Consider the following 24,315-nt stretch of genomic DNA (forward strand, 5'->3'; position numbering starts at 1 on the left):
AGAGCTCTTTGCTTTTACCCATCATGACATGTTTCTTGTGTGACACCTTGGTAATGAGACACATTTTTATAGGCCATCAGTTGGGACTGAACCAATTTATATTAATTTGCACTGACAAGGGGCAGGATTGCTTTCTAAGTACTGATAGATTTCACATGGTGTCTTGGCTTTCCATGCCTTTTTGCACCTGCCTTTCTTCATGTGTTCAATACATCTTCCCTGTGTCATTTCACATTATTACACATAACTTAATTACTGGACATTTATGGTTTGATTTCTTTGCATGTGTAGATTGCATGGGTTGTTGCTGACATTTGGTGAAATTTTCATTACAATAACCCCATTAAAAATATATTTACTGAGAAAAATGTTAATATGTTCAATACTTATTTTACCCGTTGTAATATATATACACACACTCACCAACATATATGTGTTTAATACTTTAATGTGATATATATATATATATATATATATATATATAAAATTTACTTTGATCATTTTATTTATAGAGGCCCCCACAGACCTTAATCCGGCCCTGTATGCAGTGCACCAAAATTATATCATCATCTACAATGCCAAATCATCTATAATTTATTCTTTGTTAAGCAGTAGCAGTAGCTAGGCAATTGTAGCCTCCCTAAAGCCTGGTACACACTATATGATTCCTCGGACGATATGCCCAATTCCGAGGGATCGGAACAACACATCGTCCAAATCATGTAGTGTGTACCCACTATGTCGGCTGTTGCGCGCTCCCATGGGATCGTCACCCACATCATCAGGTTGTCCCTACATGCAGCTCAACCTGACTATGTGACTGATGATGCCATACAGCGGGATGCAGCAGGGGCCGACATCTCTGTCAGCCTGTCGGCAGGAAATAAAGGAGCAATTATTTATAGTAAAATTCTAGGATTTGGTAGCAGATCTTACTGTATATGCTTAAATGTGAAATATTCCACAGTGATTATTGGCTTTGCCTTAAATTCATGTCTGATAAATTAAGTGGGCAAAACACTTTGTTAAAGGTCACTTCTGTTTACACTAGGGGTGTCCATACTACAGCACACAGGCCAAGCACGGCCTGAAACCTGCTCCAATGCAGCCCCCTGACTGGACTGCAGTTTGGAGTCTTTGATCAACTGGCAACACGCCCTGAGTGGAATCGGTAGTCTACCCAGGTATCCCACTCCTAGGACGACCCTCGAACAATTAGTAATACAGACCTCAGTCATTATCTGAGGGACAGTATCTGAGGAGAATCTCATCTGCAGACAAAGGGCTAAATGATATAGACTGCGAGCCGGCACTGCTGTGGGAATACATGCAAGTATGCCTGTATTTTTAAAGCAGTAAGCATGTTAAAGGCTAAACCAAGCTGGTTTAACCTGTAACATGCTTGATGTTTAAAAATACAGGCACTCAGAAACTGTGACATTATCATTGAATGTAACCCAACCCTTTCCAACTTACCACAGGTCCACTCATCGGAGCTGTCTGCACAATCCACATGACCATCGCACCATCGATCATGTGACACACACTCGTGGTTTGCACATTTAAGCTCATGATATGCACAGGAAGCTATGGGATTAATATAAAGAGTTTAAATCACTTTGCAGGTGGCAGAATTTAGGCTTTGAGTAAAAATCTTTAAAAAAACTTACAACAATTTCTCTCCTCTAACTGTTCAGGGCAATCTGGAAATCCATCGCAGATCATGGAATGTTTTATACACATCTTGTGTCCCGGACATTCCCACAGTCCTCGCTCTGCACAACCTTCCAAAGTGAAAACAGCATGTAGTATCAAAGCTTACTCAATAACATTGTAATAACTGTTATGTATCCCACTGTGTAAATACTTAAAATGGAAGTGATTCAATCCCTTCCAAAATCATTTACTGTATATAATCCATCATGAAGAACGTTGCCCTGAATCTAAAAATATGTTAAGTTTAAATTAGTTAGACAAAAAAAGCAAGTCATTAAAGATAAACTGCAGTGGATAAAGAGTAACAATAAAGTTTTACATTATGGAATGTACCCCTCTCATGTCATTAACAGAAATGCAATTGTAAGCTTGCAAGCAGGGCCTTCCTACCTATATATCTGTCTAATATTACCCAGTTTTGTTCTATTAATGTTTCCAATTGTAAAGCGCAACGGAATATGCTGCGCTATATAATAACAAGAGATATGGTAAGAACTTACCTTTGTTATCTCTGTTTCTACGAAGTCCATAGGGTCCACAGGGTGACCTTGGGGTATAGCTGGATCCTGGATCCTCGGGCACCACGGAGTTAAAGCTTTTAGCTGCTCCCAGGATGCACTTGGGTCCAACCTCCCCTATACCCCGCCCCCGAGCCACAGGCACCTCAGTTGGTAAGCAGCCCAGGCCGGAGGAGGAGACGAAACAGAGAGAAGGAAGACTGGAACACGCAAGAACCATACTCACAGAAATGGGAGACGGAAAACCGGTGACCAGTCACAGAGCCCATATGAAGCCAGGTGCGTCAGGGCGGGTGCCCTGTGGACCCTATGGACTTCGTAGAAACAGAGATAACAAAGGTAAGTTCTTACCATATCTCTTGTTTTCTACTTCAGGGTCCATAGGGGTCCACAGGGTGACCTTGGGGATGTCCCAAAGCAGTCCAACTAAGGGCGGGGACGCTCCTGTGCTGATAGGAGAACCCGGCGCCCAAAGGATGCATCCTGAGAGGCAAAGGTGTCAAACGCATAGAACCTCAAAAAGGTCTGAATGGAAGACCAGGTGGCCGCCTTACAGAGCTGAACAGCAGAGGCGCCACGGCTAGCAGCCCAAGAAGGGCCCACGGACCGAATGGAATGAGCCTTAACAGAGGCTGGAACAGGTAAACCCTCCTGCATATAAGCCTCAATAATAACAGAACGAAGCCAACGGGCTAGAGTCTGTTTGTTGGCAGGCCAACCCCTCTTGTGAAAACCAAAGAGGATAAACAAAGAATCCGACTTCCTCACAGAACTAGTCCGGTCCACATAAACCTGGAGTGCCCTTACAACGTCTAAGGAAGTCTCCCCAGGTGACTGAAAGGCTGGTACAACAATTTCCTGATTAATGTGGAACCTGGAAACCACCTTAGGCAGGAAATCAGGACGAGTGCGAAGCACCGCTCTGTCCTGATGAAAAATCAGAAAAGGGGGACGACAAGAAAGCGCCCCCAAATCTGAAACCCTCCTGGCAGAAGCAATTGCCAAGAGGAAAACAGTTTTAAAAGTCAGCCACTTGAGCTCCACTGACTCCAAGGGCTCAAAAGGAGGACCCTGTAAGGCCCTAAGAACCACCGCCAAATCCCACGGGGCCACAGGTGGCACAAAGGGAGGCTGGATTCTCAAAACACCCTGGAAAAAGGTATGTACGTCCGGCATAGCAGCGATCCTGCGCTGGAACCACACCGACAGACCAGACACGTGTACCTTCAGTGAAGAAAGACGTAATCCTAAGTCCAAACCGGACTGAAGGAAAGCCAGAATACGCGAAACTCGGAACACCTGGGGATCATAGTTTCTGGCCTCGCACCACTGAAAGTAAGTGTGCCACACTCTGTGATAGATCCTCGCGGAAGCAGGCTTGCGCGCCCTCAGCATGGTGGTAATAACGGAGCTAGAAAAGCCCCGAGACCTCAGGACGGCTGTCTCAAGAGCCACGCCGTCAAAGATAGTCGACCCAGATCCGGGTGAAGACAGGGCCCCTGAGACAACAGGTCCCGCCGTTGAGGTAGGAGGTACGGAGCGTCGATGGACAGGCTCCGCAGATCGGAGTACCACGGCCTTCTGGGCCACGCTGGGGCCACCAGGATCAGTGTGCCTCCGTCCTGTTTGAACTTGCGCAGGACCCGAGGCAGCAGAGATATCGGAGGGAACAAGTAAGCCAGTTGAAACAGCCATTTCACCGACAGCGCGTCTATCAGACTTGCGCCTGCGTCCCTTGTCCTTGACCCGTACACAGGCAGCTTGTGATTGTAACGGGACGCCATCAGGTCCAGCTCTGGCAGCCCCCACTTGTCCATTCCCCGGGATGCACATCGTAACGGCTGAGGAAGTCTGCCTCCCAATTGAGGACTCCTGGGATGAAAACTGTCGAGAGAGCTGGAAGATAGCGCTCCGCCCAAGCCAGGACGCGGGACACCTCCGACATCGCAGCTCGACTGCGAGTCCCTCCCTGGTGATTGATGTACGCCACCGTGGTGGCGTTGTCTGACTGCACCTGAACGGCCCTTCCGTGAAGAGCGGTGCCGGACGACTGCAGGGCTCTGTATACTGCCCGCAGTTCCAGGATGTTGATGGGAAGAATTGCTTCCCCCGCCGACCAACGACCCTGAAGTGACAAGGAGCCTGTCACCGCCCCCCAACCCCGGAGACTGGCATCTGTCGTGAGCAGAACCCATTCCGGGATCCAAAAGGGGCGCCCCTCCAGGAGATGCGCTGTCTGCAGCCACCAGGCTAGGGACAGACGCACCTCCGAGGACAACACCAGCATCTGAGAGCGGATCCTGTGTGGCAATCCGTTCCATTCTGAAAGAATCATCCCCTGCAGGGGCCTGGAATGGAACTGGGCAAACTCCACCATGTCGAATGCCGACACCATGGACCCCAAAACTCTCATCGCTGAGTGCACCGACACTCTGCCACTGCTCAGACAACTGTGAATCCGCAGCTGACGAGAGTCCAGCAGGGCCCCCAAATGAACCATCCGTTGTGATGGGATGAGGGAGGATTTCTTCCAGTTGATCAACCAGCCGTGCGCCTGTAGACAAGCGACCGTCAGGTGGAGATGCTGGATCAGTACCTCCGGGGAGCTTGCCAGCAAGAGGAGGTCGTCTAGATACGGTAGCAACCGTATCCCCTGGCTCCGAAGGTGAGCCGCCATGACCGCCATCACCTTGGTAAATACCCTTGGTGCCGTGGAGAGACCAAAGGGTAGAGCCCTGAATTGGTAGTGGTTGTGGAGAATAGCAAACCGCAGAAACCGTTGGTGCGATGTTGCTATAGGCACATGGAGGTAGGCGTCCTGGATATCCAGGGAGACCATATAATCCCCCGGTTCCATCGCCAGTATGATGGAACGCAAAGTTTCCATCCTGAATTTGGGAACCCTGAGAAACCTGTTCAGGGACTTCAAATTGAGGATGGGGCGATGAGAGCCATTGGGTTTCTGCACCAGAAACAGCGTAGAGTAATACCCCATCCCACGTTGAGACTGTGGTACGGGTATAATGACCCCCGCCGTCAGCAAGGCCTCTATGGCTTCCTGAACCTGCAAGGCCTTGGTTTTGTCCTGAGAAGGACTTGTGCAAAAAAAACTGGCAAGGCGGCCTGTGCCGAAAAGACAGGGCGTACCCCTGGGAGACCACTTCTCGCACCCAGGCATCCGTGGTGGTATTGTGCCAGCACTGGGTGAATTGAAGAAGTCGGCCTCCCACTCTGGGGTCCCCCAGAGGGAGGCCCGTCCCATCACGCAGAAGGCTTATCTTCTGGCTTGGAAGAAGGGCGCCTAGCACTCCAGGCTTGCTTCTTTGGCTTTGAGGCGGTCTTGGGTGCGGACTGCCTCGGGAAGGACTGACCCTTTGCCTTGCCCTGAACCCGAAAGGAACGAAACGCCGAGCTCCGGACCTTAGCAGGTGTAGTAGCTGAAGGGAGGAAGGCTGACTTGGATTTTGCCAGGGTATCTACTATTTTGTCCAGGTCCGGACCAAATAGTAATTCCCCATTAAAAGGTAAGGCCTCCAAGCCTTTCTTTGAATCCGCGTCTGCTCTCCAAGACCGCAACCACAAGGATCTACGAGCAGACACTGCTGCCGCCGAAACCCTAGAGGTCAACAGGCTAGCATCCAAAGATGCTTCTCCAATGTAGGAGGCGGCATCTCTCATCTGTCCTAACAACGCCCTCTGGACGTCCGGAGATTCAATGGCCTTGGCCACCCAGGAGATGGCCATGGACGGCCGCGCTACAGCCCCTGAGAGAGAATAAATAGACTTTAGACAAGTCTCCACCTTCCTGTCCGTAGGATCCTTCAGCGAGGATATAGACGGCAATGGCAAAGTAGCACTCCTGATGAGGCGTGTTACATGGGAATCGACTGCAGGCGGAGTTTCCCATTTCTTACAATGCGCTTCCGGGAATGGATAATTGGACGCCAAGCGTTTCTGTGGCAGGAAACGCTTACTGGGCGTCTGCCAGGCCACCGCCATGTGATCAGTCAACTGATCAGACAAGGGGAACGCTGTAGAAGTAACCTTAGCTTTTTTAAAACTAGGATACCTTGACTTGGGAGCGGGTGCCTCATCCTCAATCAGAAGAATAGCCCGCACCGCCTTAACCAGAGCCCGCACATTGATGGAAGACTTAGTGTCTACCTCCTGGACTGAGGCATCTGAGGCTGAGTCATCCTGTACCTCACCATCATCCGAGAACCCCTCAGAATCCGAAAGATACGCAGCCTGTGCCATGACTGAGCCTTTAGATGCCCTGGAGGGCACGTCACTGCGCAACATCGACTGAAAAGCCGAAGATGCTGCCGCCAAATCTTGGACAGTGTGGGAAAGCGCATCCACCCAGGGTGGAGGAGCTGTCACAGGAGCCTGAAACGGCACCACAGCCGGCTGTGCCACAGGGGTGGACTGAATATACATTGGCAACCCCGCATAGGGACCAACAGGCTGAGACCCCGGGGGAGTCTGCAATAATTGTGGGACACCCGGGGAATGGGGGATGGCAGGCTGGGGCAACGCCCTAGTAGGGGCGGCAGTCGGGACCGACAGACGGTCCGCGATGGACACCAACACCTGGGAAAACATCGCCCATGGTGGCTCCTGCGAAATGGGAGGTTTAGACGTACCAGGGACCGCCTGGCACCGTCCGCACAGGCCGTCCTGTGACAAATCCTCCCTATCCACTCCTGCAGAACAGCGCCTGCAGGAGAACAATGCTGGAGCCCCGGAGTGCTCAATCTCCTCCTCAGACATGACTTAGGAAGAAAACGTGCGCACTCACCAGTGTGCTGAACAACAGCCCACAATATGGCACCGTGTAGCACACAACTGTATGTGACGGACCTCACAAATACGTGATCTATATAGGTGAGGTCAGTAGAAACACCCTTCCCCCGCACACCTGTAGGGCTTGTAGGAGAAGGAAAGGGATAGGTACAGGCTGACAGTAAGTAGAAAAAAAACACAGACAGGCAGCACTAGCAAAAGTCACATACCATGCAGGAAGATATACTCACTGCACCTTTCCACTACAATCAACCTCCCAGATTCAGTGTCTGGGAGGGCTATAGCGCTGTGTACACTGTCCTTGTCGGGGGAGAGGTACACAGGGGGACCGGTCCGCGTGCTCCCTGAGAGTATCCACGCTGCCAGTAAGAAAATGGCCGCTGGAGACCTCAGAGGAGGAGTGGCCCGAGTAGCTGCAGCTCAGCGACGCCAGACTCCGAGCTGAAAGGCGCGCTGAGCTGAGGGGAGGAGCCGCTGACAGGGAAGGCTTCCTCCCCTGGCTAGCATATTTAACCCCCAAGGTTGCGGCATCCCGCTTGCCGCTTAATTACCCTGGTGGTCTAGTGGTCTGGCGGGGTATGCCTCCGATGGAGGGGGGGCCCGCCGCCACCGCTAGCGCCCCCGGTCTGTCCCCTAGACCGGGGGCATGGGACTGCATATGAAAGGCATTACCCGCGCACCGCCGCCAATCAGCGGTGCGCGGCTTACCTGATCTCCCCGGTGTCTTCCGGCAGCAGTCCCGGGGGAAGCCAGAGTCCGGCTAGTACAGACTCTGGCTTCCCCCGCCGCGATCCCCAGTTCAGTGCTGGCGTCGCGGCGCCAGCAGGGAGAAGGAGCGGCAGCGTGGGCGTCTGTACAGACAGCCCTTCGCTGCCACTCTGGAGAAAAAAACTCTAGTCAAAAAAATAAATAAATTTAACTAAGTTAAAAAAGCTTTAGGGGGCTGCTCACCCGCAGGGTGACCCGACTCCGGCCGGGCACCATCTTAAACTGAGGTGCCTGTGGCTCGGGGGCGGGGTATAGGGGAGGTTGGACCCAAGTGCATCCTGGGAGCAGCTAAAAGCTTTAACTCCGTGGTGCCCGAGGATCCAGGATCCAGCTATACCCCAAGGTCACCCTGTGGACCCCTATGGACCCTGAAGTAGAAAAACTGTTAATAAATAAGGGTCCCATACACAGGAAGAAACGATCCCGTAGTCCCATGATGCTCCAGACTTTCAAGCCCAGATTTGAATATAAAACGCTGTAATAAATGCATACACTACAGGGCATGTGTTGTCAGGGAATCGGTATGATTTACTGCCGGACCCATGCCCGGCAGTTGGAATCCCGACAGCGGCATCCCGGCAGAGGAGGAAATCCCGATCGTCCTAAAGATAAGTACTAACTAACCAAATTTTACCCCCCAACCCTCCTTTAGGGTGCCTAACCTCCCCCCGTGTGCCTAACCCTAATCCCCCCTCTAAGTACCTAAACCTAACCCCCCCTTCCCTGCCGCCTAAACCAGGGGTGGTGCCTAACCCTAAGTCCCCCCCGGGGGTACCTAACGCTAATCCCCCCTTCCCCTAGCCTAAACCTAACCTCCTGGGGGGTGCCTAACCCTAAGTCCCCCCCAGGGCCCTAAACCTAACCCTCCCCCCCGGCTATCTGTGCTTGGCACCCGGCGTCCCTTCGATCGGGATGCCGGGGCATCGGGCTCCCGGCGTATGTCTAATGACAGGCGTCGGCATATCGACGCCTGTCTTTAGACCCTTGGCGGGATATGACAGTCGGGAAGCCGGCTGTCGGGATTAGTTCCGCCGGCTTCCGGACTGCATACCGTTATCGGCGATCTCACCAGCACTCTAAATCTAAATCCTCACCGCAGGGCTCACAGACAAGTTTAAGTAAAAAGGACCTTTATTGCAAAAATAAAAATATTAATGGAGATGTCAATCTCGAAATGCCGTCTTGCTAGACCAGTGCTGTCATATCTACAAGGAGAGGTCATTCCCCCAGCCCTATAAGACTGACCAGATCAACCGATAAATCTGAGGTGCATGGGGAAAATGAATATGTCAGGCTGTAGTAACAGTGCATTGCTCCTTGTGTTGCCCAGCTGGAAAGGCAGAGCACACGCAGCTTCTTAGTGAGGATTCCAGGTTAAACAGACTTTGAATGGACAAAAACATCCAGTCACTATTATATCTGGAAAAGGCCAACAAATGAAGTCCTTGTCTCCAGGCTTGCCCAATAACCTTCACTACTGGTAAAGTCCTAAGACACCATTTCATTTTTGTGATGCCATGATGGCATCAAAACGCGACTACTCAGCCTACGGAGCCACTTCATACACCAACTATCCATATGAATACAGCTTGCACCCACGGAGCCTCCATTTTCTCTTGCATAAAGTATTCTATAAAACGATAGTTACGATTTGATTGGTTGCTATGGGCGACACACCCACCTATGCTCTTTAGAAAGCTTGATCAATCTTCCTCACAGCAGTCCATGATGAATTTGGGATATCTATCTGCTGTATACATACATTTAAGATGCAACTGACACCTAAATACAGCGGCCAGGTTGCAGGCAGCACTAACACTGGAAGAAAGCACACAATGGCTGCCAGACACATGCAGAGATTGCACTGTTATGTAAATGCTTCCCCCTGTAACTTTAGACTGTTGCTTTGCAACTTCGAAATAAGATCTTAAACATAATAGAATTAGAGAGTAATTCATCTGAATCCTTTTATGGTAATAGAGCTAGATCCAATCTCTACACAGCTTTTATGAAGCAGATATTTATATAGCAGATGTTGCGCTCTCTCGCATACATGGAATATGAATGAGACCTTGAGCTGTGAGCAGACAGTTCCTCTACAGCATTGCTTGCCACGGTCACAGTAATGTCACCATGACACTGGTAATTTTCCAGCTGCTCTGCTCTCTTCCATATTTATAGGGATTGATAAGAATTGATTGGAACGGGGAGGCAGAAAAATGGCTTTCAAAACAAATTTGATTATCCTCCCAAGAGCAAGTTTTATTCCTAGTTCTGCAAATAATAAAAGCATTACATACGGTATTTACGTTGTGCGTCTATTGGGTAAGAGATCACTAGGAATGTCATACAAACAGATCAGTAACAGCGTTATGCTGAATTAGGGTTTGCTCAAGATTTATTTAAGAAATGAGAGACAAATATGAGAAATTGGAAATCCTTGAATCATTTTATTAAAAGAAAAAAGAAAAGTCTTAGCAAAACATTATCAAGTAATATGATCATCTGCCAGAATGTTAGGACAGTTGGTGAATCCAGAAAAAAATAAAGATCATTCACTATACTTTAGAATAGTTAGCAGGGTGGTCATATTTTTTACTGACCTCTAATTATTGCTAGTAGGACAAGGAAATGTGCCTTGTTTTTATTTACTGACTGTTCAAAATTATGCATTGTGTTTATAAACTTGTACTTCACAGAACGTATAGGGCCAAATATAATAGGGTGAGAGTTTAGAAAATGTGAGAGTTTAGCAGTAACCTCTGAAACTTATTAAGCTCGGCCAATGTAATAGAGTGCAAACTCCCATGTTTTTAGACTCAAAAAACTGTACTGATTAAAATTCTCATCCAGATGTTTTCCCATTTTGACGATAATACTCATCCAATGTGAGAGATTACTGCTAAACTCTCACCCTATTACATTTGGCCCATAGTCTGTGATCAGAGCTGGAATGACGACAGTCAATCATTTTTTTCAGTGGTGGGGTTGGGGAAGGACTAAGAACCCTCAAGGGCAAATTCCAAAGGGAAACATGCTAAACATCACATCCAAATGTTGCTATTTTAATCCTAATACAGTGAGTAACATACCACAATTTACTTCATCACTGTCATCTTCACAGTCTGCCTCTCCATCACATCTTCTGGAGGCCAAGATGCACCGTCCGGAGAGGCACTTGAAATGACTGGGTGAGCACTCTGGTGAGACAGCATACGATCATGATAAAAAGGGGTGTTGTTACTTCAGACATTTCAGCAATGTTCCTAGTTTACTTAAAAATGCTTTGTGAGTTATTTACTGTATGGGGCCAATTTATCATACTAATAAGTGCAGTCAATCCTCAGAATTGTTGTATTCGGAAGGTTACTGTGTTTTTAGTATTGAACCATTTACCAAGGGGGTAAATAGTCTTCATTCTAGCACCCTGCACCTGTTAAAACACGTTTAGTTCCTCTTTCCTGCTCTAGCACACAAATTGCTGAATCTCACCAGTTTGTTGCATCAGCTGAGTGTGCTAGAAGCACCAGAGCAGAGAGCTCCCAACTGTCATTTTACAAACATAGCCTGTGAGATGGCAGTTGGGAGCTGACTGGCTGGCACCTTATCACTTTCTTATCACTTTTCACTCTGACTTCTAACACTGCTTAGTAAATAGACCCCTAGGTAACCAGTAGATATCTCCGTTATCTGCGGCTGTTCCCTGCTCTTAGCAAACTCAAAAGATGTCTTATAGTTTTTTGGAGCATGGTAAATGGGGATATTACTTAGTCCCCATAGAAAACTATGATGACTGTTTAGCTTATTGATTACTATATTGCAAATCTAAACATCGCTCTATAAAAACCAGAGTATGCACATTAGCTTAGCCCAGTCCGATAAAGGAAGTAAAGTGATAATTTTATAGCTTTCTATGAGACAGGCTCTTTTGAACCCCAGGCCCCAGAATCTGGCTAGGGTTAAATAGCCAAAAAAAAAGCATTATGAACTATGTTACAAATTACAATACAGGGGGATTTAAAATGTGTGGAAAGATTTACACTTGAGAGGGGAGTGCATCCTACTGTACAGTATCTCAACTCTAAATCACAGCATTAAAATAATACCCACCAGTACTTGGTTACTGCCAAATATCCGCATGCCAAAATGAAGGTAAAAAAAACCCCCAAAACTATTGTCTTTGCTCCCCTCTTTGAAACATAGTTTATAAAGGTGCAAATCTGTATCCTTTAGCTTTAGTCTTTACTAAATTACATTTAAGGGTTGGAGAAAGGTGCATTTGGGGGGGGACACTGGGCCTGATTCAGAGCCGGACGCTCTGACCAGAGCGCTCGCTCTGAATCAGGGCCCTCCTACATGAAAATATAGCGGCCTTATGGACGCTCGCATAGCTGTGGGTTATCACCCACAGCTTATGTGAGCGTCCATGATGATGGTTGCGATGGTCAAGACCATCGCGATCATCGGGCTTGCGACGGAGACCCTGCGGTAGGGTCTCGCTGCCGCAAGCCCTGGAGTGATTTTGGCTCTATCAGAGCCAAAATCACTCCCACTGACATCACTAGTGATGTCAGTGGGGCCGGCTTCAGACGGTAGGCGCTCCCATGGAAACGCCTCCGTCTGGAAGCCACGCCCCTGGCACGCCCACCAAAGGGGGCGTGCTGTCAATCAACATCGACAGCACGCCCCCTTTGGTGCGAGACCCGAGTGACGGAGAGCCCGTCACTAGCCGGGTCTCGTGCATGCACATGGTGGAGCTCCCTCCGTCGTGTGCATGCGCAGTAGGGCACCATCGACCCGCTTGCGAGCGTCCTGCGCTCGCGAGCGGGTCTGAATGACCCCCACTGTTTTTTTTCAATGTGAGGATACCAAGTATTACATTTACATTGTTAACAGGGGCGGATTATGGACAAAGCGGTACAGGTGCCCGTCTAGGGCCAAGTGGCACTTATGGGGCCCACCTGCTGCCTCCTGCCTTTATGTTAAGGCATATAAGGGGCATGCAGGAGACACCTAATGGGCATATAAGGGCATTGGGTGACATCTGATGTGTGTGGGATGTGTATAGGGGAAGAGGGGAGGAGCCCTGTGTGGGATATAGAAAGGGGAAGGGGAACTCTATGTGAGATTTAAGTGTTTTAACATACAGAACAACATTTTCCAGCATATACAGCTTTCTGGGGATGCTGCAATCCATCCGCCGCCACTGACCGTCTACTGCCTACTGGCCACTGCAATGCATAATTAGCATTCTGCAGCTGTCTGTCCTGTGTGCTCCACCCCCTCCCTGTCTCTTGCAGTGTCTCTACCACGGCATAATGCAGTGGTTCCCAAACTTTTTTGAATCACGGCGCCCTAGTGTATCAGCATTGTTTTCACGGCACCACTAAGCCAAATGTTTGTTATTGAGAAACTCTGGAAAAAATAGAGTACATTGAAGTAAATTGTGCTGACCTGTCATCCTTAGGTTTGGTTATATAGTGGTGGACAGGATTGCGCTTGTTTGTTCCCATATTTACATTACATTGACCATAAGGAATTTGATTTAGTGCTGGACCACCAACCTGAGGCACCCCTGTAAGTGTCTCGAGGCACCCCAGGGTGCCACGGCGTACAGTTTGGGAACCACTGGCATAATGTGTATAAGAGGCTCTACTGTGGTGTAAAATGTATAAAGGGCTCTTCCATGGCATAATGTGTAAAAGGGGCTCTGCTGTGACGTAACATGTTTAAGTGGTTCTACTGTAGTGTAACGTATATAAGCCGCTCTACTGTGGTTTAACATGTATAAAGGGCTCTACCATGGCATAATGAGCACGATTCAATTAAACACGAAGTGAATAGAGCCGGGAATGAGCTCCCAGAGCTATTCAATTCTGCGCGAAGTTAGGTCAGGGAAGGCTCGTTCTCGCACCTTAAACAGGGTGTTTAGGTGCGAGAACGGGCGCTCTCCAACTAAACTTCCCGACATGATGCTGTTTTCCCGGCGCTAAGGGCAGAAAACAGCATCGCGGCCTGGACTTTTGTCGGATTTCTGAGGGATGCGAGAAGAAATCCTAAGTCGGGCTTAGCAGTGCGATGAATTGAATATCTCTGGAAATGAAGTGAATTCCCGGCGCTATTCACTTCGCGTTGAATAGAATCATGCCCAATGTGTAACGTAACATGTTTAAGTGGTTTTACTGTGGTGTAACGTGTATAAGGGACACTACTATGTCGGGTTTAGTAGCGCGATGAATTGAATAACTCCGGGAAATGATTCCCGGCGCTATTCACTTCGAGTTGAATAGAATCGTGCCCAATGTGTAACATAACATGTTTAAGTGGTTCTACTGTGGTGTAACGTGTATAAGGGACACTACTATGTAGTGTAATGTGAATAAGGGGCACTACTGTGTCTCGTAATGTGAATTTGGGGTACTATAGCATGGCCACGCCCTTTCCGTATGCTACCACACCCTTTTTTCAGCCGTGCGCCTGTGACGTGCACTGTCCCCATTTACAATATGGGGGGGGGGCACCAATGCACTTTCTGGCACAGGGCACCAAAATGTCTAGTTACGGCTCTGAGAGGCATAGGGGAACATCTGATGGGCAGGGACATGGGTGGAAGATCTGATGGACATATATAGGGAAAGAGGGGTACATCTAATGAGCATATAAAGGGCAGGGGGAACATCTAAAGGGCATGGGGTGACATCTGATGGGCTTATAAGGGGTATGGGTGTGACATCTGATGGGCATATAAGGGGCATGGTGGGAACTTCTGATGGACATATCAGAAGCATGGGGGAAATCTGATGGGCCTATAGTAGCCTCCGCACAGGTGTTGCAATAATATCGCAGCGTAATGAAATTAATAACATAACAGGTTCTATAATTTTCCTCAAATTAATCATTTTTAAATTGGGGAGTGTCATATTATAAACTGAAGCACATTATTTCTGATGGCTCAAGGATCTTCCTAATATCTTCTCTAATATTTATCTATACATATGGTTGTTGAACTAATACTACTTTATGCACCTTCCACATCTGCCAGAATAAACATATAAATAATACATGTCATATTGTAGGAATAAAGAGACACAGATAATTTCTCAATATTTAACACATCACTTCATGTTCTACACATATCCAGAGCCGGCCCTAGGCATAGGCATTCTAAGCAAATGCCTAGGGCATCTGGAATGCCTAGGGGCATTCCACGGCTCGGCCTCCACCCACATGCGCTGCTGCTTTGAGCTGAGCTCAGCTCCGATCTGACTGAGCTCCGATCCGGCAGCACAGAGGTCAGCCCGGCTGGTCAGGTGACTCTAATGTCACTGATAGCCAGGTTGGAGGAGATGGGGAAGATGCCGCGGGACCTACAGGACACGAAGTGAGGTCTCTCCAACCAATCACCAGAGGGCAGAGTCTCCTTGTCCAATCTCTGCTCGAGCCCTCCCAGCCACCCTCCTCCTGTCTCCTACCCCTCGGTGGCCGCCGCTTGGATATTGCCACGGGCTAGCGCTGGTGAGTGAATAAGTGGCCATTGTTCCTGCAATGCTTCTCTCCATTGAGTCAGCTCTGTGAGGGGATCTCAGCTCAGCCTGTGTGACTGCCTTTTTTTATAATGATCGCCACTCATTCCCCATGGACGGCTGTTCCTCAGTATGTACTGTACACACTTTTTTATTGTTTACATGGAATATGACTAAATTATATACTGTATGAAGTTGTTCCCAAATGAACTAAAAAAAAAAGACTAGCACTCTCCAAACAAGTTTGACATGCAAACTGTTTAATATGACGGTTCAGCAGTGATCACAAAATATATGCTACAGACAGTGAATGACTCAGGTCTGTGAGGGAATCTCAGCCAGTGTGACCTGCAGCTGCTTGTAATTAGCCCTGCAGTGTCTGGCGACCCTTAATCCAGCCTCCCCTATGCTTTGGGGGTGACCACAGCCTATTAGTGTAGCAGGTAAGAGCAGTGACTATAAAGGGATACAATGTCTGCTCTCTGCAGCTCCTCGTACTGCTATTTCTGGCTGTGTACCTGGATGTCCGCATCAATGGAGGAGGCTCCTCACACTACAGCACTGCTGTAACCCAGAGGACAACCCAGAGGGATATGGACTCATTTTGTGCTTTACATCCCTCGGACAGGGGCTTTCCTCATCACCAGCCCCGTACTGTGTCATCCTGGGACCCGCCTCCAGCTCCTGTCCCTACACCGACTGCGCATTACATGCCACTCCTCTGCTACCTACCCTTACCCGCTCCCTACCCCCAGTTCTGTCTGCCCATAACTCCCTTCCTACTCCCTAGCACTGCTTGCCCTTACCCCCTCTGCCCCCAACTCGACCTCAACTCTTCCCTGCCTCAACTTCCAACTCTACCTCAACTGCTGCTTGCCCTAAGCCATCCTTACGCCAAATACTACCTACCTCAAGCACTGCCCAAGTTGCCACCTGACCCCAGCACTGTCCCATCTGCTACCTGCCCTTATCCCTCATAATATGTAATGGGACCCAGAGACCAAGTGAGGGGTCCTTGAGACCCACAATATACACATCTGCATATGTCCCTGCTAGCTAAGGGGCACCAGCCAAAATCTTGCTTAGGGCATTTTATTATTTACCTTATTTTAATTTGTGTTCTTTTAAATCCCTTTATTAATGAGCAATACAAGTTATGGTTTATATCTGACTTTGCAATCAGCTCACAATTATGAACACCAACTATGTCAGTCAATATAATGGAATATTAAAATCTTCTTCCAATAAAATCCAATTTAAGACAATTTTCGGCGTAACCATTTTTCCTTTGCAAAGGTAAATGTACGATGGCATATAAGAATGAGTGTAGGAGGTATGATGACAATGATGGGAATGTAAGTGGCAAGGGACAATGTCTGATTGCATGTAAGGGTCATTGTGGGAGGTCTGATGGAAGCAAAAGGGCATGTGACAATGTTTGATGGTATGTAAGGAGCATAGGGCCTGATTCAGAGCTGAACGCTCTGACCAGAGCGCTCGCTCTGAATCAGGGCCCTCCTACCTGTTTTTCGAGCGTCCTCATGGACGCTCGCATAGCTGTGGGTTACCACCCACAGCTTATGCGAGTGTCCATGATGATGGTCGCGATGGTCAAAGACCATCGCGACCATCGGGCTTGCGACGAGACCCTGCGGTAGGGTCTCACTGCCGCAAGCCCAGGAGTGATTTTGGCTCTATCAGAGCCAAAGTCACTCCCACTGACATCATTACTGATGTCAGTGGGGCCGGACTCAGACGGTAGGCGTTCCCATGGGAACGCCTCCGTCTGGCCACCACGCCCCCGGCACGCCCACCAAAGGGGGCGTGCTGTCAGTCACCATCGACAGCACGCCCCCTTTGTTGCGAGACCCCGAGCGATGTATTTCTCGTCGCTCGCCGGGTCTCGCGCATGCGCACGACGGAGCTCCCTCCGTCGTGCGCATGCGCCAAACATCGACCCGCTTGCGAGCGAACTTCCCTCGCCAGCGGGTCTGAATGACCCCCATAGTGGAAGGTCTGATAGTAGGTGGGGGTCTGATGATCGCATAAGGGGCATGTGATGATGTCTCATGGCATTTAAGGGCATGTGGCGATGTCTGATGGCATGTAAAGGGCATTGTGGGAGGTATCATAGCATGTGGGGTCTGATGGCACATAGGATGCATGAAGTGATGTCTAATGGCATATAAAGGGTAAGTTGAGTGGTCTGATAGGCATGTTGGAAGGTCTGATAGTCATGTGGGGAGCGCTAAATGCAGTGGTGTAACTAGGGGAGAGGGGTCGGGCAGGGCACGTGCCTTAGGCATTGCAGTCCAGGACAGTGGTTTCAAGTCAGTGTAGTGTGGCAACAAATACATCACCACCGGTGCCAGGTAGTACACTCATTCTACCCGAGGGTGGTGTGTTTGTTTTAGCAACCAATGAGAGTCAGAAAGACTTTCATTGGCTGCTGCGCCCACTGCTGGAGCCGGGCTGGAGCTCACTCATGAGATGGACGGTGGCAGGCACAGGAGCGGGGAATCAGGTAAGTGGGGTTTTTTTTGTGTGTGTCTTTATATTATATATGTAAGGGGAAACCACTACTGGGGGCACTGCGTAAGGGGGCCACTACTGGGGCCACTGCATAGGGGGGCACTGTATACGGGACACTGCATAGGGGGACCACTACTGGGGGCCCTGTGTAAGGGGCACTACTGGGGGCACTGCATAGAGGGGACCACAACTGGGGGCACTGTATATGGGGCATTGCATAGGGGGGACCACTACTGGGGGGCACTGTATAAGGGGCACTGCATGGGGGGACCACTACTGGGGGCACTGCTTAGGGAACTACTACTGGGGGCTCTGTAAAAGGGGTACTACTGGGGGCACTGCATAGGGGGGACTACTACTGGGGGCACTGTATAAGGGGCACTACTGGGGGCACTTAATAAGGGGTATTGCATAGGGGGACCACTACTGTAGGTACTGTATAAGGGGTACTACTGAGGGCACGGTATAAGGGACACTGCATAAGGGGCACTACTGGGGGCACTGTATAAGAGTGCACTACTGGGGACACTGTATAAGGGTGCACTACTGGGGGCACTGCATAAGGGGTGCTGCATAAGGGTGCACTACTGGGGCACTGTATAAGGGACACTACTGGCGGCCACTGTATAAGGGGCACTACTGGCGGGCACTGTATAAGGGTGCACTACTGGGGGCATGTATAAGGGTGCACTACTGGGGGCACTACTGGAGGCACTGTATAAGGGTGCACTACTCGGGGCACAGTATAAAGGGCACTGCATAAGGGGCACTACTGGGGGCACTGTATAAGGGTGCACTACTGGGGGCATTGAATAAGGGGCACTGCTACTGGGGGCATTGCATAAGGGGCACTACAGTGGGCATTGCAAGAGGGGCACTACTACTGGGGGCATTAAGGTGCATATGGAATGGAAAGGAATGTTCCCAGAGTGATGAAAAAAAGGTGATGTTGCATGTTGACAATTTTCAGTGACCACGCCCCTTGTGGCATGTGACCACACCCACTTTTTCACCATGCACCAACATATTTGGGGGGGGAGGTGCTCCATTTTTTTACTTGCCCTGGGCTGCAAGTACCCTAGTTACGCCACTGTCTAAATGGCATCTAGGTGCATTTTAAGGTTAAGTGTATGTGGGGATGTCTGATTGCATTTAAGAGGCAAGTGAGGAGGTTCGATGGGCTAGTGGGGAGGCCCAGTGGTGTTCGATAAGAGAACTTATGGCGTGTGCGTGTGTCACACAGTGTTCTAGATCCTGTTACCAGGTCTAGCACTGCCATATCACGGTCCTACATGCCCCTTCTGGCAGCTGTCACCATTTCTGAGCACCTTGCCTTCCTAATACTATGCACAGACCATTCCTCTGTCTGCACATGGGTATGGCCATCTTGTCTTGGATAACAAGTGTGGCTGGCATAGGGCGCAGAAAAGCCCTGTTACGGCCCTGCAGCTATCTCTCCATGGTGCCTCACTACGGCACTTCAAGTCTCCATATCATCAGATGTAATCAGTGCACTCAATAATCAACTCCTCTGTGCCTTCGTCCTGGTTGTAGCACCCTCTTTCATCATACCAGTGGGTGCTCCCAGGGCCTCCGATGAATCCCAGTATCCGGTGTGCTTCATTGCTGTATTGTGGCCTGCGGTGGAGTCTCGTTCTGAGTGTTCTGGTGGCCATTCCAGTCCTGAGTAACAGGTAGTTGAGTCCAGTTCTGAGTTGCAGTATCGGGTCCCAGCTGTGAGTTCCTCTTGCATGTCTCTAGGCTAGGTTCTCCAGGAACTTCCAGTTCTGAATGCCCATTTTCGTGTCTCAGTTCTGAGTCTGCCGTGACTGGGTTCCAGATCTGAGACTTCTGTGTCCTGATCTAGTTCTGAGTCTCCCACTCGCTTGTTTCAGGTACCAGGCCGTGGCGTCACAACGGGGGTGCGGGGGCTGCGGCCCGCACCGGGTGTCACACTCCCTCGGCATCATACACAGCTGCCCGCACACTCCCCCGGCATCACACACAGCTTCCCACAGGGTTACCGAGAGGGGGAGGAGCTACTGCAAGGTCCAGGGCAGCCCGCCCACTCCCCCAACCATTTCCGCCGCCGCCCATCCCGGCCGCAGTGAATAAAGTTTTTTTTTTTTGTTTTTTTTAAAGTAAAGTACGCGGAGCGTAACGTCATGGCGTCACACTGCGCCACTGCTGCTGCTGGAAAGATTGAGACTGAGGAGCCTGCCCGCCCTCTACTACACCCACCACCGCTGCTGGAAGGCTGGAAAAGCGGAGCCCTCCAGAAGAAGGTAAGTGAAGTGAGGGCTGGCTGGAGACTGAAGTGTGGGTGGCTGCCTGGCTGGCTGGGGACTGGTGAGGGCTGGTTGGCTGGGGACTGAAGTGTGGCTGGGGACAGAAGTGGGGTGCTGGCTGTCTGGGCACACAAGGGATGGCTGGTTAGGGACAGAAGTGGAGCTGCTGGCACTCTGGGGACACAGAAGTGGGGGTAGGCTGTCTGGGGACAGAGAAATGGGGAAGTTGGCTGTCTGGGACACAGAAGTGGGGGCAGGCTGTCTGGGGTCACAGAAGTGGGTGTGGCTGCAGTCTGGGGACACAAGTGGTGGCGGGCTCAGGGGACACAGAAGGGGGCTGGCTGTCTGGGGACACAGAAATGGGGGCTGGTTGGCTAGGGATACATGCTATTTTTTGTGGGGGAGCAATGTTAATCTCTATGGGGAGCAATGTATTTTTATCTCTCTGGGGGAGCAATGTTATTTTTTCTATTGGGCATAGAAGGGGGGGCAGACTGCCTGGGGACACAAGGGGGGACTGGCTGGCTGGGGACAGAAGTGGGGGTGGGTGTGTCTGGGGACACAAGGGGGGACTGGCTGGCTGGGGACAGAAGTGGGGGTGGGTGTGTCTGGGGACACAAGGGGGGGCTGGCTAGCTGGGGACAGAAGTGGGGGTGGCTGCCTGGGGACACAAGGGGGGCTGGCTGCCTGGGGACACAAGGGGGGCTGGCTGCCTGGGGTCACAAGGGGGGCTGGCTGCCTGGGGACCAAAGTGGGGGCTGGCAGTGGACACATAAGCGGGGCAGGCTGTCAGGGGACACAGAAGGGGGACTGGCTGGGGATACAGAAGGGGGAGCAGGCTGGCTGGGGACACAGAAAGGGGGGCTGGTTGGCTGGGGATACATGCTATTTTCTGTGGGGAGCAATGTTTATCTCTGTGGGGAGCAATGTTCTCTATCTTTGTGGGGAGCAATGTTATTTATCTACGTGGGGAGCAATGTTTTTTTATCTCTGTTGGGAGCAATGTGTTTTTTTTCCCTGTGAGGGCGTGTAAAAGGAAAGGAGCTTTGTTGCCGGCAGAAACAGACGCCAGTGAACAGTGGGATTCCTGCGACCTCTCTCTGCGTTTCAGGTGCCGTGTGTTGTGTTACTGGGCCTTCTCTGTAGCCAGTTAGTGGTGCAGTTTCTGGGCTGCTGTGTCCAAAAAAAAGTGGGGCAGTTTCTGGGCACTGTTAAAAAATCTATTTGTATCCAAAAAGCAAGTGGGCAGCTCTTAAAAAGTGCTGACCTGTCATGTTGCTATGAGTGGGTGGTTCTCACATGCTAGACACACCTCCAAAAAGGTGCAGTCATTCGCCCAACATGCTAGGGCCACACCCTCTCAAGGGGATCCCCGGAAGGTTGCTGAACCAGGGCCCAAGATTTATCTTAGCAACTCTGCATGCCCGCACCCCCCCCCCCCCACACACACTCGCTGCCGCCACCACAATCCTGCCCGCACCCACCAATCCGCTCTCCACTACCACTCCCGTGGGTGAGAAGGTGTGGGCGCATCAGCATTTTGGTCCAGTCCGTCGGACCGTCCTCCTCTCTTCTCTACTCAGAATGCAGGGCGTGATGTCATCACACCTGCTGGGTGAACTCGGCATTCTGGGAGTACTGGACTGGTAAGGGGGGAGAGAGCATAGAGCTGTGCACCTTGGTCCTTATTTTTCTCTTTTTTTTGAGGGGGGTGTCACCATGAGTTACAGCATCAGGTGACACCAACCCTAGTGACGCCTCTGGTACCAGGTCTAATTTCTCTGTTAACGGGTTTCAGTCCTGAGTTCTTGCTGCAACGGTCTCTCGTGCTGTGCCCAGCCTCTTGTTTTTATCTCTGAGTTTTGCCCAGACTCCAGAGAGAATTTATGGCTAGTACATAAGTATGGTCATTTGCGATTTTTTTTTCCCCTAGCTCATGTGTGTATGTAATGCCTCAAATCAGTATCTTGCCTAGCCCTCATGGGGCCTTAATGTGACTCTGACTGCAATTGTTAATATTGACTAGGGGTGAGCGGGTTCGGATTTCTGAAATCCGAACCCCCCCCCGATCCGAGTCCGATCCGAGTCAGGCTCGACTTTTCCCGCCTGACTCGGATCTGAAATCGAGGCAAAACGTCATCATCCCGCCTTCCGAGTCTCGCGGGTTTTGGATCCTATATAAGGTACCCGCGTCGGCGCCATTTTCTCACTCGGCTGTGGACAGTGAAGAGGGAGGGTGGGAGTTAGGGCTGTGTAGTGTAGTGTAGTGCTGCTGTTGTCCACTACTTCAAAGTCCATAGGGGCTGGCTGTGTTGTGCTGTGCTGCTGTTGTTAATAGGGGCTGTGTCCACTACTTCAAAGTCTATAGGGGCTGGCTGGACTGTGTTGTGCAGTCAGTTCTCCATAGGGGCTGTGTCCACTCCAAAGTCCTGTGCAGTGTCCCAGTCCTAAAGGGGTGCTGTAGTGTTGTCCAGGGGGTGCTCTGTCCATCAGGGGTGCTCCCCCCAAGTGCTAAAAAAATAATATATTTTCTGTGTTTGTGAATTGTGTGCGTAGTAGCCGCACGTGCATCAACAAAGTAGTGCCAAGCGTGCGCCTGTGTCATAAGTAAAGGGCCGGCTGGCTTGACCGTTAAAGGGTGCTGTAACCCCCGAAAGTACACTCCAGTCCAAACCAAAAAAAAAAATATTTTCTGTGTTTGTGAATTGTGTGCGCAGTAGCCGCACGTGCATCAACAAAGTAGTGCCAAGCGTGCGCCTGTGTCATAAGTAAAGGGCCGGCTGGCTTGACCGTTAAAGGGTGCTGTAACCCCCAAAGTACACTCCAGTCCAAACCAAAAAAAAAATAATTTTCTGTGTTTGTGAATTGTGTGCGCAGTAGCCGCACGTGCATCAACAAAGTAGTGCCAAGCGTGCGCCTGTGTCATAAGTAAAGGGCCGGCTGGCTTGACCGTTAAAGGGTTCTGTAACCCCCAAAGTACACTCCAAAACAAAAAAATATATATCTTCTGTGTTTGTGACTTGTGTGCACTGTGGCTGCACGTGCATCAACAAAGGAGCAGCGCCAAGCGTGCGCCTGTGTCCCATAAGTAAAGAGCCGGCTGGCTCATTTCTTAAAGGGTGGTGTAACCCACAAAGTGCACTACTCTCCAGCAAAAATAAAAAAATATTTTCTGTGTTTGTGCGCGCTTTAGCCGCACGTATATATCAATATAACATAAATGGAGGACCAAACTTTCTCCGATAAAAATAAAATAGGGAAAGATCAAGAACCACTTCCTCCTAGTGCTGTTGCTGCTGCTGGGAGTTGTTCATCATCCCAGAGAGGAAGTAGGAACATCACTACTTTTACTAAACAATTGACCCTCCAACAGTCCCTAGCGATGAGGATGAAGTACGACAGCAGTCATCCTGAAGCAAAACGTATAACTGAGGCCTTGACTGCTATGTTGGTGTTAGACGTGCGTCCGGTATCCGCCATTAGTGCAGTGGGATTTAGACAATTGATGGAGGTAGTGTGTCCTCGGTTCCAAATCCCGTCTAGATTCCACCTGCATCCTCAAAGCAGCAGCGACAAGCGTGCGTCTGTCTGTTAAAGGGTGGTGACACCCTCAAAGTGTGCTACACAAACAATTAAAATATTGTTCTTTTTTTTTTCTGTCTTTGTGAATTGTGTGGGCTGTAGCCGCACTTGCATCCTCAAAGCAGCAGCGACAAGCGTGCGTCTGTCTGTTAAAGGATTACATCGGTGACAGCATCCAAGTAGGCATGTCAGACAGTCCGTACCTGTACTGGCAGGAAAAAGAAGCGATTTGGAGGTCCCTGTACAAACTGGCTCTATTTTACCTGAGTTGCCCCCCCTCCAGTGTGTACTCCGAAAGAGTGTTTAGTGCAGCCGGGAACCTTGTCAGCGAAAGGCGTAGGAGGTTGCTTCCACAAAATGTGGAGATGATGATGTTCATAAAATGAATTATCAACTCTTCCAGGGAGACCAGCCTCCAGAACGTACAGAGGGACCTGTGGTTCCAGCGGGGACGAATTAATACTCTGTGAGGATGAGGATGTACACACTGAAGAGGGTGAGGAATCGGTGGATGAGGAGGATGAGGATGACATCTTTCCTCCGTAGAGCCAGTTTGTGCAGGGACAGATTAATTGCCAGCTT

The 24,315-nt window shown here is 49.9% G+C and overlaps 1 protein-coding gene across 2 annotated transcripts in view; it reads right to left on the bottom strand.

The window, feature by feature from the left end:
* CORIN (corin, serine peptidase) overlaps positions 1 to 24,315 on the bottom strand; it is a 387,855-nt gene that overhangs the window by 85,079 nt on the left and 278,461 nt on the right. For both annotated transcript variants that reach the window (XM_088475236.1, XM_088475237.1), the window contains exons 13-15: positions 10,901 to 11,008; positions 1,671 to 1,784; positions 1,477 to 1,587 (exon numbers count right to left, since the gene is read on the bottom strand). In XM_088475236.1, coding sequence (XP_088331362.1) covers positions 1,477 to 1,587; positions 1,671 to 1,784; positions 10,901 to 11,008 — 333 coding nt within the window. The remainder of the gene's footprint in view (positions 1 to 1,476; positions 1,588 to 1,670; positions 1,785 to 10,900; positions 11,009 to 24,315) is intronic.

This window comes from Taudactylus pleione, unplaced genomic scaffold (assembly GCF_031769625.1).
Source record: "Taudactylus pleione unplaced genomic scaffold, aTauple2 ptg000169l, whole genome shotgun sequence".
NCBI lineage: Eukaryota > Metazoa > Chordata > Amphibia > Anura > Myobatrachidae > Taudactylus > Taudactylus pleione.